The sequence below is a fragment of the Anabrus simplex genome, chromosome 1, assembly GCF_040414725.1.
Source record: "Anabrus simplex isolate iqAnaSimp1 chromosome 1, ASM4041472v1, whole genome shotgun sequence".
NCBI classification, from domain to species: domain Eukaryota; kingdom Metazoa; phylum Arthropoda; class Insecta; order Orthoptera; family Tettigoniidae; genus Anabrus; species Anabrus simplex.
In genome coordinates, this window is record NC_090265.1 from 94,750,544 (window position 1) to 94,768,189 (window position 17,646).

Here is a 17,646-nt window from a genome sequence, read left to right on the forward strand (position 1 = left end):
AGCCCAATGAAATGAAATCTGTCATTCCTCCCATATTTATTAAGATATAAGTCGTGATAAACAGGAAACATATGCGAAAATACGATGGTGAGTCTAATAATTTGCACTCTCTGTACTTGATAAAAAAGAATATATTTTTAAACCAGTCGATTTTTGTGTTCGGAATTTCTATGAGAGAAAGATTTTTCGTTTGCTTTGTTCGGAATTGCATTATTTACGCTTGTTATTTTAGGAGACCGTGAAGGAAGAGTTGGTAGTAAAGGGGGAAAAAGAAAAAAAGAAAATCGATGCTCAGTTTGGGTGGTAAAACTGATATGCTTGAATGTTGTTTTCAAGTGCTTGATTGTTTATAAACACAAGTAATGATATTTATTAATTTTTTTTTTGATAGAGCTGTGTAAAATAAAATGTTTAGATTTTAAAGTAACATGTTAACCGAAGATTATTACTATTTCATTTGTTTTTATAGGTAGGAAGTTTATGACATTCTCTCATTCTTTCCAATGTTGATTGTGCTTTTTGTGTAAAGAAGAATTTGGTGATCAGAATGAGTGAACCAGCTCTGGAAATGGATCAAGAGCTAGCTCGTCGTTTGCTAATTGATGGAGCAACATTTATATTCTTGGATGTACCTCCGGGGACAGAGTTTGGGATTGATATGAAATCCTGGAATACTGGGGAGAAATTTAGAGGAGTAAAGATGATTCCTCCTGGACTCCACTATGTGCATTACAGGTGGGTAACATTTTTTGATGAAACTCTCGATGTTGTGAGCTTGTTGAAGAAAGGAGTAGCGTGGTGAGTTAACATTTATTGGTAGATTTAGCTGTCATGAACGGATAACCTGTTGCTTACCAGAACCTAACAATCACAAAAAAAAGAATCTTATACTCTCCTCATTTTAACATCATGGCTATACACTGGTAGAAATTCAGTCAATTAAAATTATTTTCAAGGTCCACCTATTCAATACCTTGAAAATAATTTTAATCGACTGTAATCTCACTTCAGTACGGAACCCAATGAAATTCATAACTATGTGTGTTTGAGTCATCAGTCCATAGACTGGTTTGATGCAGCACTCCATGCCACCCTATCCTGTGCTAACCTTTTCATTTCTACGTAACTATTGCATCCTACATCTGCTCTAATCTGCTTGTCATATTCATACCTTGGTCTACCCCTACCGTTCTTACCAAAAACCAACTGAACAAGTCCTGGGTGTCTTAAGACATGTCCTATCATTCTATCTCTTCTTCTCGTCAAATTTAGCCAAATCGATCTCCTCTCACCAATTCGATTCAGTATCTCTTTATTCGTGATTCGATCTATCCATCTCACCTTCAGCATTCTTCTGTAACACCACATTTCAAAAGCTTCTATTCTCTTTCTTTCTGAGCTAGTTATTGTCCATGTTCCACTTCCATACAATGCCACGCTCCACACGAAGGTCTTCAAAAACATCTTTCTAATTCCGATATCAATGTTTGAAGTGACCAAATTTATTTTCTTAAGAAAGCTCTTCCTTGCTTGTGCTAGTCTGCATTTTATGTCCTCCTTACTTCTGCCATCGTTAGTTATTTTACTACCCAAGTAACAATATTCATCTACTTCCTTTAAGACTTCATTTCCTAATCTAATATTTGCTGCATCACCTGCCTTCGTTCGACTGCACTCCATTACTTTTGTTTTGGACTTATTTATTTTCATCTTGTACTCCTTACCCAAGACTTCATCCATACCATTCACCTCATTACCTCTCCTTGGACTGTGATTCCCTTTCCAAATTTCTCTTTGATTTCCTTTACTGCCTGTTCTATGTAAACATTGAAAAGGAGAGGGGACAAACTGCAGCCTTGCCTCGCTCCTTTCTGGAATCCTGCTTCTTTTTCAAAGCCCTCTGTTCTTATCACTGCGGACTGATTTTTATTCAGATTGTAGATAATTCTTCGTTCTCGGTATCTGATCCCTATTATCTTCAGAATCATAAATAGCTTGGTCCAATCAACATTATCGAATGCCTTTTCTAGATCTACGAATGCCATGTATGTGGGCTTGTCCTTCTTGATTCGATCCTCTAAGATCAGACGTAAAGTCAGGATTGCTTCACGTCTTCCTACATTTCTTCTGAAGCCAAATTGATCTTCTCCCAACTCAGCTTCAACTTGTTTTTGCCTTCTTCTGTAAATAATATGAGTTAAAATTTTGCAGGCATGAGATACTAAACTAATGGTGCGGTAGTTTTCACACCTGTCAGCACCGGCTTTCTTGGGAATAGGTATAACAACATTCTTCCAAAAATCGGATGGGACTTCTCCTGTCTCATACATCTTGCACACTAAATGAAATAACCTTGCCATGCTGGTTTCTCCTAAGGCAGTCAGTAATTCAGAGGGAATGTCATCAATTCCAGGTGCCTTGTTCCTATTTAGGTCACTCACAGCTCTGTCAAACTCTGACCTCAAAATTGGGTCTCCCATTTCATCAGCATAAACAGCCTCTTCATGTTCCAGAACCAAATTATCTACATCTTTACCTTCATACAACTGTTGGATATGCTCCTGCCATCTTTCTGCTTTGTGTTCTTTCCCCAGAAGTGGCTTTCCATCTGAGCTCTTAATATTCATACACCTAGATTTCCTTTCTCCAAAGGTTTCCTTGATTTTCCTGTATGCAGCATCTACCTTTCCCAGGACCGTACAGCCTTCGACATCCTTGCACTTCTCCTTCAGCCATTCTTCCTTAGCTACATTGCACTTTCTATCCACTTCATTCTTTAATCGCCTGTATTCTTTTCTGCCCTCTTCATTTCTAGCATTCTTGTATTTTCGTCGTTCATCAATCAGGTCTAGTATCTCCTGAGTTATCCACTTATTCTTAGTTGATCTTTTCTTCCGTCCTAACATTTCTTCAGCAGCCCTACTGACTTCATTTTTCATGACTCTCCACTCTTCCTCTATAGTGTTTCCTTCAGCCTTTTCATTTAGTCCTTGTGCAACATGTTCCTTGAAACAATCTCTCACACTCTTTTCTTTCAACTTGTCTAGATCCCATCTTTTTGCATTCTTTCCTTTCTTCAATTTCTTCAACTTCAGATGGCATTTCATGACCAACAAGTTGTGGTCAGAGTCCACGTCTGCTCCTGGGAAAGTTTTGCAATCCAACACCTGGTTTCTGAATCTCTGCCTAATCATAATGAAGTCTGTTTGATACCTTCCAGTGTCTCCAGGTCTCGTCCACGTATACAGCCGTCGTTTGTGGTGTTTGAACCAAGTATTGGCAACGACTAAATTATGATCAGTGCAGACTTCAACCAGCCGACTTCCTCTTTCGTTCCTTTGTCCCAATCCAAATTCTCCTACTGTACTACCTTCTCTTCCTTGGCCTACCACTGCATTCCAGTCTCCCATCACAATTAGATTCTCGTCACCTTTTACATATTGTATTAAATCTTCTATCTCCTCATATATTCTTTCGATTTCATCATCCGCTGAACTAGTAGGCATATAGACCTGCACTATTGTGGTATTGTATTCTTGACGACAATAATTCTTTCACTATGCTGGTCGTAGTAGCTTACCCGCTGCCCTATTTTCTTATTCATTATTAAACCAACTCCTGCATTTCCCCTGTTTGATTTTGTGTTGATAATTCGGTAGTTGCCTGACCAAAAATCTTGTTCTTCCTGCCAACGTACTTCACTTATACCAACTACATCTAACTTTAGCCTATCCATCTCCCTTTTCAGATTCTCTAACCTACCACAACGATTCAAACTTCTAACATTCCACGCTCCGACTTGCAGAATGTCAGTATCCATCTTCCTGATGATCGCCCCCTCTCGTGTAGTCCCCACCCGGAGATCCGAATGGGGGACTAGTTAACCTCCGGAATATTTTACCCGGGAGGAAGCCATCATCAGTACAAAATTCATACAGAGAGAGCTGTATGTCCTCGGGAGTTAGTCACGGCTGTAGTTTCCCGTTGCTTTCAGCCGTGTAGCAGTATCAACACAGCTAAGGTATGTTGAGTATTATTACAAGGCCGTATCAGTCAATCATCTAGACTGCCGCCCTTGCAACTACCGAAAGGCTGCTACCCCCCTTTCGATGAACCATTCGTTAGTCTGGTCTCTCAACAGATACCCATCCGATATGGTTGCACTTGCGGCTCGGCTATCTGCATCATTGGGACACGCAAGCCTCCCCACCGCGGCAAGGTCACATGGTTCGCAGAGGACATTCATAACTATAACTGGTAGAAATTCAGTATATAGTATATATTGCGAAAGTTCTGTAGCGTTCTAATGGAGTTGATATTATGCAAATTTTGCATAGAATATCTTCTAGAGGAGAGATGTGTTCACCACGAGAACCAGAGACCCACCTCCTAGCCCCCAGAAGTACATTTACATTTGAAGAGTCCACTGCAAAAACGATGGATGTCACTTTTTCATCGAAAATGAGCTGAGGGTGCCATTGTATTCTTTATATGGCATAGAATATGTGGTTAAAAGGTGAAGTTAAAATCGTGGATAGTCCCTGAGATATGTGGAAAAGGAAATTTGGTATACACTGCAAGAATGCTGGATGTCAGTAGTATACAAAGAATGATGGTAGTCATTTGGTTCCCATGATTCATTGTGTCTTTTCCAGTGTTGTTATTGATAATGAAGTCAGTTGGTTTGTGATGCATTCTTCTGCATAGTGGACATTTCCTGTGTTTTTCTTATTATTTTGTTAAGTGCAAAATATAATATCACTATGAGTGATAATCCTGAAACTGATTCTGATGTGGTGTATGAGACAAAGAGTGAAAACAACACAAAGAAGAGGTTAAAGCATGGCAGAATGACTTATGTTATGAAGAAGATGTGGTTATGTTCACATGAATCTGGGCCTGACAGTGAATGTAAAAGACTTGAGTGCTTTTAAACCGTAAAGTGGAAAGAAAACTTATAATTAAAGAGTTTAATGAAATGGCGTCCTATGATGAACAAAATGCCTGTCTTTTTGAACGAATAACATTTCAGCCAGTTAAGAATCGCAGACGCAGGAAAGACGAAAATGATGCGAAAACTCATTATTTGTCGTATTATTACAAGGTAAGAGCAGCTCCTGTAAACAGTGATACTTCTGCTGCTGTTGTTGATGTTCCTGTATGTGCAAAGGCATTTATTGCAATACATTTTATACTGGTAACTGGTGGGAGATTGCAAACATCCAATCATTCACTTGTCACGGTCAGGCACCAAAGGATAAGCGTGGTAAATATATACACGAACACAATAAGAAATCTGCACATGTTGTATAAGCTGTACAGGATCATATAGCATCTTTCAAGGGATGGTCTAGTCACTATAGCAAGGATAAAACTAATAAAATTTACCTTCCAGAAGATTTGAACATACATAAAATGTATGAAATGTACAAAGACAAAAATTTACCTGAAGTATCTTACGCATTTTATAGGAAGATATTAAACGAGAAATTTAATATATCATTTGGATACCATCGTCGTGATACCTCTAGTGCTTGTGACAAATACCTGCCTGATAAAAAGGCAATAGAAGAAAGGTTATTGGTGAGTTCTTTGAAACCTGATGAAAAGGCTGATTTGGAATCAGAACTACAAAAGCTTGAAATGGATCAGAATGTTCACAAACTAACAGCTGACACATTCTATGCAAGGAAAAGAGATGTGAGAAAATCAAGCATGAAGGATTTTCAGAAAAACCTAAACATGCCAAATATCTCTACTAATGATGTTTATTACAGGAGACAGTTGTCATTGTATTCCTTCAACATCCATGTTTTATCAGCATCTGAATCGTTTTTCGGTAGAAATTCAGTAAGACTTACATTACTTTTATAACATTATAAGGATGTAATATGTTGGAAATCTTAAGTGGAATAGCTTGTGGAGGAGTGATGTGTTCACTGCGACAGTTAAGAACCCACCCGCCATCCCCCAGAAGTAATTTTGCTTTTATAACCTAATAGAAGTTATTACGCACAATAGTCTATCTCCTAACTACCTACCAGCATTTCCATTGGGTGAGACACTATGGGATATGACGTCACTCCTAGCAATGAAGTAAGTGAATTCCGTTACCAACCCGCACACAAGAAGTACACAAGACCAATGGCTTTGTCACTAACCTACCCTAACCAATCCAGACCAATGGAGGTGTCACGCGGGATACTAGAGGCCTAGGGCCGCTTCGCGGCTTCTAACCTGGGGGCTTACGCCCTCAGACCCCCTTTGCTTGATCCAGACCAATGGTCTAACCAATCCAGACCAATGGGTTTGTCACTGACCAATGGTCTAACCAATCCAGACCAATGGCTTTGTCACTAACCTACTGTAACGAGATTCGTAAATAAAAGTAGCGCCGCTGCGTTAACGAGATTCGTAAATAAAAGTAGTGCCGCTGCACTAGGACTAGTTCTTTATATGAACAGTTGGCAGCTCTATCCACCGCACGATCAAGTCCTTCGTGAGAAGCGAGCGAGAGAGAAACAAATTACAGTGCAATCGAGCCTGAATGCGTGGCGCTGGAAAATGTAAGCTGTTCTGAACTTTTGCCCGTTTTTCTACTGCTACCCTGAGACTGTAGGAGGGAAAGGTTCTGATGAGGTTGTGCCAATGCTCCATAACTTCATTTTTATAAAACTTGATACTAAGGTTAAACACCTGGAATTTTTTTGTGACTCATGCAGGGGGCAGAATAAGAACTACAGTGTTCAGGTTTTTACATTATATAGTATCAGTTGCAAAAAGACTGGAAACAATCAAAGTCACTTTCCCAATATGGGGACATTCTTACCTCGAATGTGATCATAACATGGCCCTAATAAACACAAAATCATGTGCAGAATTGCCAGAAGACTGGTTTCACATGTTTCAATCTGCCCGAGTGAAACCATCGCCTTTTCAAGTTATCGATGTAGACCAGGTACTCCTGCGAAACTGGACCTTATTTTTGCAGCTTATGTTAAGAAAGAAATGTCCCTTTCCCTCAAAACCTATCAGACAGATACTGTTTGAAGCAGGTCACACTCGCCTAGTACGGCACAGATCTACCTTCAATGGTGCCTGGGAATCAAATGTCGTAAGGTCTGTCAATCCCACAAGGAGCCAAGAATTTGCAGCAGACGAATTTCTCCTTCCAGGTCGCCTTTATAAAGAACAGCCACCAATTTCTCAGGAGAAATACAGGGATCTATTACATTCAGCTCAATTCTGTGGTCCAAAAGGCAGAGATTTCTTCATCTCACTTTCACATAACTGAGTTCCAAAGACTTTCTACCATGTGTTTTTTTTATTATCATTGTCCAAGAATAGAACATAGTCTTATAAAAGTTAATTCATTTATTGTAAACTTGACAACTAATTTAACACCATTAAATTACTCGTGAAAATGTGATAAGAGTGACGAATGGACATACTTCTTCAATGAGATGTGACATTCAGCTTTTTTTGTGGAATTATGAGTCTTTGCTTTTATATTTTCATTTCCTGCGAAAGTGCATCCAAATGACATCCATCATTTTTGCAGTGGACTCTTCATTTATAATCTAATGAAATGTAGCATGCACCATTCTCCATTGCTTAAGTATGCACTATAGCATTTCCATTGGCTGTGATATAATTGGTTATGATGTCATTCCCAGCAATCGAGACAAATACAGTCGGTTACCAACCTGTGCACAATAAAAACACAACTAAATGTAACCTGTATATGAAACAGTAGGGCCTATACAATACAGGACAACAACAATAATTTTCTGTCGCTAAGTTGCCATAGTGTAGTGGAGGATAGAGTACACTCGCAGTTTTAAAAAAATTCACCTACCAATGTGTCAACAGGGAAGGATGTCTTGAATAGAAATTCAGTGAGGTAATCAACGAAATGTACTTTCTATCTGCCGAATTCCATGATGGAGTAACTGCCGTGTTTCATGTCTCCACCCATTTTTGGTATTTTAGATATGCACAGGCATTTATCATTTGGCATAACCCTCCTGTTTCCCCTGTTGATGTGATCACTCTTCCTTCTGTCAATGAATTGAATGGAGTGCTTCATACAAAAGTGCAGAAATACCTTGTATTCCAGGCATTTGAACACCTTCCAACAGTCAGAAATAATTATTGTTCCTGGCAATACCCACTCTGTAATGACTACTAGCAACGTCTCCTTAATTTTTTTTCTGCAGGTACAACAAAAAAGATTTTGTAGTTGTCTCTCCCCACCCCTCCAAATAACCACTGTCCTTCCGTATGCCTCCTTCTATGATATTTTGACTTTCCAAATTTACTTTAGTTGATTTCATCTAATATATCAGGCCCACCTATATTTTGCTTATTGGCGTCGACCCATGCCACACAGTCACCGATGAACAGTTGTTGCAGGAGAAAATCCCAACTCCAGCTTGATAGTAGGGCCCAGCTGTTTAGGTAAAATACGGTACAGCACAGAACCAAAAAATTACCTATTTCATACAAGGACAATTTGGAATCAGCAAAGAAAGTATTTTGTGTGCTATTTGGGAGATAGTGGTTTCGAACCCCACTGTCGGCAGCCCTGAATATTGTTTTCCGTGGTTTCCCATTTTCACACCAGGCAAATGCTGGGGATGTACCTTAATTAGGGCCATGGTAGCTTCCTTCCTACTCCTAGCCCTTTCCTGTCCTATCGTCGCGATAAGACCTATCTGTGTCAGTGCGACATTAAGCAAGCTGTAAAACAAAAAATTTCTGCGCATAGCATAGCAATGGGACCTAGTGTTTACAGTCCACTATGTCTTCTGGTATGGGCTAGAGCAATCTTGTTACTTTCATTGATCTGTCTCAGCTTTATCCTTCGCTTTGACAAAATGAAAGTGACTGAGGTATGAGTGATGCTAGTAATGCCATTCCTTCTGCAGCCAGTCCCTGCTATGAATGGTGTGAAAATATTGTTCATAGGGTCGGTTGGTGCATGCATTCAGTGGGCTTGGCAGACTGATATGTAATAGCAACTTCTGGCTCGGTGAGGAAAGCAACGGGAAACTACCTCACTCCTCATTTCCCTAGTATGCCTCTTCAGTGATGCCTAGGCCATCTATGACAGCTGATGGCGGAGCTGTTGAGGATCCAACCAGCTTTCGGGCTGAGGACTAAACAACAGCATAGCAATGGCATTCACCATCACCTTGGCCTTTCCAACGACACTCATAAACTGTAGGCCTACAGTTAATATTCTGAAACCAGTAAGTTACTGCAAAATGTATTAAATGCATCAAAAGAAATAGAGAGTATTGAGGTGGGAAACCAGCTTTATAATTGTGATTCTTATTCACAGTTAATTTTATGTCACGACGATACTTTTCACACACTCTATTACTTGAAAGCAAGTTGTGATGTTGATACAACTGCACTAAATCACTCAATTTGACCATATAATTTGATGCAAAATCACTAATGTAAATGAGATACACACCGCACAAAGCCATATCAATATCTCCCTGTGGGTGGGGGCGGTAGAATAACACCCACGGTATCCCCTGCCTGTTGTAGGAGGCGACTAAAAGGGGCCCCAGGGGCTCTGAACTTTGGAGCGTGGGTTGGGGACCATGGGTCCCTTAGCTGAGTCCTGGCATTGCTTCCAGTTACTTGGCCAGGCTTCTCACTTTCATCTATCCTATCTGACCTCCCTTGGTCAACTCTTGTTCTTTTCCGACCCCGACGCTATTAGGTTTGTGAGGGCGAGGGGTCTTTCATTTTTACACCCTTCATGGCCCTTGTCTTCCTTTGGCTGATATTTTCATTTTTTGAAGAATTGGATCCCTTCCATTTTTTCTCTCAGATTAGTGTTATATAGAGGATGGTTGCCTAGTAGTACTTCCTCTTAAAATAATAATCACCACCACTATATCAGTAACCAACAGAGGTAATGAAAAAATGGACAGATATGGCGGGCACTTGTCATATCAAATGTGCTGCACTCTCAATCCCGAGCCCTACCCATCAAAAACAATTTATTAGTTTGTCATTAGCTACATGTACCAAGCTCGATAGCTGCAGTCACTTAAGTGTGGCCAGTATCCAGTATACGGGAGATAATGGCTTCGAACCCCACTGTCGGCAGCCCCGGAGATGGTTTTCCGTGGTTTACCATTTTCACAGCAGGCAAATGCTGGGGCTGTACCTTAATTAAGGCCACAGCTGCTTCCTTCCCACTCCTAGCTTTTTCTTGTCCCATCATTGCCATAAGACCTATCTGTGTTGGTACGACATAAAGCAACTTGTGAAGAAAAAAGAAAAGAAAGCTGCATCTAATCAACAGCTTTGCCAGGCCTACTGAATTAATTCACCTCTATCCCACATAGAATGCACTGTTATCACGCTATGGAATGCTAGATGCGTAACAGCTGCTTCGCACTCTACCTTTGCACATCCAGATCAATCTCTCTCGCCACTTTGGGGCCCCACTCTCTTCATAAGGCTGGCTTTTTTCTGTGGCCACGACGCATACTGCCCACACGGCAAGAATAAAAGGTCATTTATTAGTTGTAACCTATCTTTGCACACACTCTGTTTGGTCTTCAGCCTTAACTTGGGCGCTTATGTCCCCAGACCCTCTTTGCTGCCATACATAACAATGTTGGCAGCCTTGTGCACTGCATGATCATGTCATCTGTGCCAAGGAAACAAAAGACAGTGAAACTGCGCCTAGATGCCTGGGCTGGAAATGGTAACGTATGGTACTAATATTCTGCAGTACATACTTATATAGGCCTATGTATCGGGCAAGTCAGCTAAGAGGTTAACCTTCAGTTATTCATTAGCTGTTAAAGGTAGTGAAAATCTGTTTTCACTTTTAATAATGATAATAATGATGATGCACCCATACCCGGTGTGCAAAACACAAGTTAGTGGCAGTGGTGTTAAGTCTGAGGAATGTTTTTGTGGCATTCACTCATCAATATGGAATGTATTCTCATCTAATTAGGTTATGAATCCATACTTCCAGATTACGTAAACCTCGTTCTGTTACTCAGGGTGAATGGAATCTTCCAGAAAGACTATGGCATATCACATGGCTAGTAATATCTGAGAGTTGTTGGAAAAGCATGACCAAAACTTTAAAATACTTCTCTGGCAATCTAATTTTTCAAACTTGAATCCAATCACCTTAATCATCATGTTTGTTGTATGGATCTTCTGCCATGCACCCTCCAGCAATTTTCCTTATTTAAAAAAAAAATTTTTTTGTTATTGGTTTTACATCACACCAACTCAGACAGATGTTATGGTGACTATGAAATGGAACAGGGCTAGGACTGGGAAGGCAGCAGCCATGGCCTTAATTAAGATATAGCCTCAACATTTGCCTGGTGTGAAAATGGGAAACTATATGATTTTTCACGAGAGTTTAATCCTGATGTAAACAAATAGGCGGAGCACCTTGGCTTTGCACGTGGACACAGACGTAGTTGATTGGAGAAGCAACCGTCGTACTCACTGGACTGTATGCGAGCTCGAAGAAAATTAGTAGGTGGCATTAATTTAATTTTATCTTAGTTTATTACATTTAGATAGTCTGAAAGAGTACGTAATCAAAGTAAAATATGGTTGTCATATATACCGGTGTGTATCTATAATTTTTTTAAATTAAACAGTGATTAAATAACGAGATATGAAGGCAGAAGGCGTGGTGTAATGCAGGAAGTCTTCTCATAGCGAGGGAAAGTCCCAAGCTGTACAGCGTGGAGATAAGGTGTTGCATCTTGCAGCAGCTGTAAAGTGTCAGTATTCACAGTGAGAGAAATGGAGCAAGAGGTGCTCTAGCCTACGATAGCTTTCTTTAATATTCAGAAATGAATAAATAAATAACGTAGGCCCTAATCTTCAGCAGTAGATCTCCCTTTAGACCCCTCTGTTTAGTTTCGCACAGCTCAAAATCTGTTCCTCGTCTATTTTAGGTAATATGCTCAGCACTGTATGTCCGAACACGAGACATTGACGGGGCGGAGGTCGATAGTACACGCTCAGCGAATCACAACTCTTTCTTTGGCTGAGGCGTGGACATGCCTTGTTTACATCAGGATTAAACTCTCGTGAAAAATCATATACAGATAATCATCTTCATAGCTGCTGACCATGGGGTTTAAGCCTATCACCTACAGAATGCAAGCTCACAATGATGTGACCCAAACTGCGTAGCCAACTCGCTTGTCCCCTCCAGTATTGTGGAATGCACTGCAGGCATCACGATTCCAGATACCATTGGCAGCCTACCAGCTGAGTACTCCGAGCATATGTAGCTACTGTTTGTGCTGCACATGCCATTGTCTCAGGTTATTAGCTGGTTGACATAACAATGTGACTTGAATATATATAGTCCAAATACTTAATAAACGTCCTTCTGATTGACCGGCAGGGCGTGGTCATGTAGGTGGGGTAGGAGGTCTGCTTAACTCACTCTCTCTCTTCCCAGTTCACTCACTATCTGTTGACTCGCTTGTTGACACGTTGTGTTCAACCACTGCGTACGCAGCTCGTAAGCAACGATTTGGTTGATGTTGGCTACAGTCCTGTTACACGTAATAAATATCTTTAAGGTGCACAAGCAGGATATTTTAACCTGTCAGGACCTGTGCTTGGTGTTGTGATGTATGAACACGCAATGGGGGAATTTTATCCAATCAGTTTATCAGTGTAAAACACTCTCTTGAACAGGGGGAGGAGGGTGTCGAAAAATATTTTGTGTAACGTACAGTATAAAACAACATTCATCATCATCATCATCATCATCGTTTCCCTTTATCCAGCTGTAGCCAGGTAGGGGCAAATACGGTTCCTCTCCACTTTATTCGGTCTTTCCACCACTCCTCCTCCAACACTGTGTCCCAGTCCAGGTTTCTTTCTATAATACTGCGTTGGATTGTATCCTTCCATCTCAGTTGTGGTCGTCCACAGCCTCTCCTTCCTTGCATTTGCATTTCCTTCACCTTTTTTTTGGCATTCTTTCGTCACTCATTCGGTTTACGTGCCCAAACCATCTTAATTGGCTCTTCTCTATTCTATCATTCATTTTTTCCACTCCAATTTCTTCCCAGATTTTCTCATTCCTTATTTTGTCTCTTCTACTCTTCTGTACCATACTTTTCAAGAATTTCATTTCGGATGCCTGTATTCGACTCTCATCCTTCTTTGTCATTGTCCAAGTTTCTGCTCCGTAAGTTGTTATAGGTACGTAATACATCTTGTACATAGTATCCTTTGCTTCCATTGGCACATCTTTGTCCCATAACATGTTTCCTACACTATGATAGAAACAACTTCCAGCTTGAATCCTCTTACTAATCTCAACACCCAAACGAGCATTCTCCAATAATTCACTTCTCAGGTATTTGAACGTTTCCACTACTTCCAGGGGCTTGTCTGCAAGTCTAATCTGACCTTTGCCTTCTTTCTCCCCTCTAGTCATAACAAGAGTTTTACTCTTTTCTACACTTATTTTCAATCCACATTCTTCAATTTTCCCATTCACCACATTCAACTGTTCTTGAACCTTCCTGTCGTCTTCTCCCCAAATCACAATATCATCTGCAAATAACATGTTCATTTCTCTTGGTCCATATGCTGCTTTTGATGTTCTCTTGATGTCATCCATTATTATTGTAAACAGGGTTGGTGATAGAACACTTTCCTGTGTCAGCCTACTAGTTATTTTGAACTGACTTGTCCTGCCAACTTGTGTTTGCACACAACTACAACATTCCTTGTACTATGCCATGCTCATTTTTATTAATCCCTGTCCAACTCCTTTTTGCACTAGACTGTCCCAAACTTTAGTCCTGGGGACACTGTCATATGCCTTTTCAGTGTCAATGAATGTCATCACCATATCCTTCCCGTACTCCCATTGCTTTTCCATCAGTTGTCTCATAATGAAAATGGGCTCTATTGTTGACCTTCCACTTCTGAAACCAAACTGATTTTCCTGTATCTGATTCTCAACCCTCAACCTTATTCTACTTTCCAGAATCCTTTCCATTATCTGAGCAACATGGGATATTAGAGTAATTCCCCTGTAGTTCTTCAAAACTTTCTTATCACCTTTCTTGAAAATTGGGATGATTATTCCTTTTTGCCAATCCTCAGGGACCTCCTTATTCTCCCAGACATTCCTGAGAACCCAATATGTCCATTGCAGGCCTACAGCTCCAGCTGCCTTTATCATCTCCACTGAAATTTCATGTATTCCAGCAGTTTTTCCATTCTTCATCTTTCTTACTGCCATTTCAATTTCATTCATTGTAATTTCTTTATCCATTTCTTCATCAACTAATTGCCTTTCCTGGTCGTCCATTGAATGACTGTCATCCCTTCTTATGTTCAGCAACTTCTGAAAATACTCTCTCCATCTATTTCTTATTTCTTCTGGCTTTGTTAATATTATGCCACCTTCATCCTTCACAAATCTGGTGTTTACTTGATCTCTCTTTTTGTTTCTTAAGATACCATACAGTAATTTCTTGCTGCCCTGCATATCATCTCTCAATTTCTGTGTGAATAAGGCCCAGCTTTTCCTCTTTTCTTCCTCCACTACTTTCTTGGTCAAATTCTTTGCCTGCACACATTTTCTTCTACTTTCTTCAGTCTTAGATGTTTTCCACGCCATTTTCTTTTCCTTCACTTTTATCTTTACCCTATCATTCCACCAGTGTGTCTCTTTGTCTTTCACCTTTCCTGATGTTCTACCACATACCTTTTCTGCACATCCAACCAGTGCTTCCTTAAATCTTTTCCATTCATCTTCAACATTCCCCACCTCCGTCCTGGGTACCAAGGTTATTATTTCCCTTTGAATTTCTTCTTGTATGTTTTCCTTCTTCAACTTCCATACTTTAATTCTTTTTTCCCTTCTTAATGGGGGTTTTTCAGTCTTTCCCACATTCAGTTTTCCTATCATAACTATGATCTCCACCAAAGGCTTCTTCAGGCATGGCTGTTACATCTAAAAGGGTCTTCCGGTGTTCTTTCTCTATGATTATATAATCAGTCATGGTCTTTGTTCGTCTGTCTCCCCAACCATACCTTGTAATTTTCTGACTGTTCTTCTTCCTAAACCAGGTGTTTCCAACAATCATTTGATTCCTGATGCAAAAATCCACCAACAACTCACCTTCTGGATTTACATTTCCATATCCAAAGGGCCCTACAACATCTTCCTTTCCCTGTCTATCCATTCCAACTTGTGCATTTAGATCTCCCATTAGGAGTACTTCCTTATCTTCTATCTGTCTCTCCACTTCCTCTAAGAAGTCCTCTAGATGTTCATCTATGCAACCAGTTTGAGGGGCATACAACTGAAATAGATCTTTCACGCCATTTTCAAACTGGAGTTTCATCACCATCATCCTATCGCTGACTTATTTTGTAAATTACACATATTCTTGGATTTCTTTTCTAAGTATGATGGCCACTCCATTTTTTGCTTCAGGTCCGCTGCTGTAATACAGCCTGTATCCTCCTCTCAGAGGAATCTCCCCTGTACCCCTCTTCTTGGTCTCGCACAGTCCAAGTATGGCTATATCTTTTACTATCATAAAGTCAACCAGTTCTTCTGTCTTACCCGTTAGTATCAGGACATTTACTGTTGCAATCTTGATGTAGTTTTGTGCTGGTTGCCCATTTCTCACAGTTCCACCAGCACCTGAAGAGCTGCGCGTCGCTTTTAAGCAGGGGACGCCCTACCCTTTTCCGAGGCACCATATCGGCTTTGTCCATATAGGCTATTGTTACGATGGGCTCGCCACACCCAAAGGCATTTTATACCTACTGCCAGGTTCAAAATTAGGCCACCCCTAACATGGAGACAGACGCCTTTCGTAGCCGCTCCTCTGGAGTACAGACACTATGGGTTGGCCTCTTCTGCCATCTCACCGTACCGAAGTCCACCTTCTCTGCTGTAGATGCCGTTGAGGTCTTCACACTCGTAACCCTGAGCTGGGACCGATATCAGATGTTACACACCGGGTCTGTGTGCTTTGGGACTCACATAGGTAGGGGCGCCACTCCCTGGGTAGGGCTGCCTCCGAAGAGGGTCCCTACCTCCTACCTTTTTTCTTTTTTATTACTGTATTTGTGTTTGTGTCATTATATTGGGATTGCAGTCACATTTTTAATTAAATAAAAACTGGTGGATAGTTACCCATTTGTAATTTTAATTGAATCTTATAGGCTAATCAAATGTGAATTGTTTTAGTATCATATCATAGGCATTCACTTGCTGGTGGGTATAACAATGTTTTCTGAATGTATAAGGTTCTAATTATTGGTTAGAAGGCTGAAGAAACCAATTCTGGAAGCATAAGGTGTGCCTGCAATAGTTCCGTATTGACGAGAAGTCAGTACAGGATGGGGCGGCTGCATTGTACCAAGCTGTGAACTGATAAACCTGAATAAGAACTATCTCCAGTATATATGGCATTTGTATATAAGCTTAAACCCTAATTTACAAATTAATGAGGAAGATATATTTCTTAATGGTATGGAACATGAAATTTGTCCTTGGCTAGGCTTGCACTGCTATTTCAGTGATAAGAGGAAGGAAGCTGCTCTCCAAACACTAGAGATCAAGAAATAATCTGTTCAAAGTAACATGTTGCTAATGTTATTTAATTACATCAAATTTTGAGGTATATCTATAATTTGAAACTTTTGTGTTGTATTTGTTTTTTATATTTACAGCGCTGTTAATAATGAAGGAGATGCTGCTCCTCGTGTGGGTTTCATCCATAATTTTCAGAAATCTGAATTTCTTGTGAAAAAATGGGATCCTGTTACGGAAGACATTAGTACTGCAGGTTAGAATTTTGGCTCAAATTAATTCTTGAAAATATATATTTATGGTTAACCATGTGGATTTATGTCATGTAAAACAAGACAGATGGCTCAGAAATTTTGAAATTGCTTTACTTCATCAGAACAAATTATAATTGTTTAGTCTCATTTCACATAGCATGAATTCATTATCACACCTAGTATCCTGGGCTGTGAAAACATAACTCATATTATTCTTAAGGAATGGTTATTACTATATTTGTACCGGTATTTGTTTAGACCCTGACCAGACCATAAATGAACTGTTGTTTTATGTTTTGGTGGAAGAGAACATTTGTATAGCTTTGTTACATTTTAAAAAATTTCAGAGATTGAAGAAGAGGAGAAAGCTCGTCTGAAATCAAATCTTCTTAACCTGGACAGGTATCTGGGACCATATCCATTTGATGTATGGAAAAAATGGAGGGCGCTAACAAGCAAAATTACAGGTATAATTCTGGTAGTTTTATTTGTAAATTAATTCATTTTACTCTTGTCATGTATTATCTCTGTAGTGCCTGTGAGTTTTCTGTTCTATGCTTTAAAGATAGATGGGTAAGATACAAGAAGGAGAGAAAGGGAAATGGAGCATCGAAAAGCTCTTAAGGTCCATGGACTGAATGCTGTTATACTGAAATTATATCGTATTTGCACCTATGTGAAATATTTCAACTTAGAACTTTGCTTGGTAAGGTTCTGTCATCTAAGGTTCAATATTGTGTGAGTAACTTCAAAGAATTCTTGCTCGTATGTTATATGTGCTGCAGG

At 40.0% G+C, this 17,646-nt stretch overlaps 1 protein-coding gene across 1 annotated transcript in view; it reads left to right on the plus strand.

The window, feature by feature from the left end:
- The first annotated feature begins 305 nt into the window (after positions 1–305).
- Positions 306–17,646, plus strand: part of LOC136884350 (protein AAR2 homolog) — a 57,098-nt gene continuing 39,757 nt past the window's right edge. The window contains exons 1-4 of the mRNA XM_067156469.2: positions 306–359; positions 470–735; positions 16,747–16,862; positions 17,208–17,327. Coding sequence (XP_067012570.2) covers positions 548–735; positions 16,747–16,862; positions 17,208–17,327 — 424 coding nt within the window. The 5' untranslated portion in view covers positions 306–359; positions 470–547. The remainder of the gene's footprint in view (positions 360–469; positions 736–16,746; positions 16,863–17,207; positions 17,328–17,646) is intronic.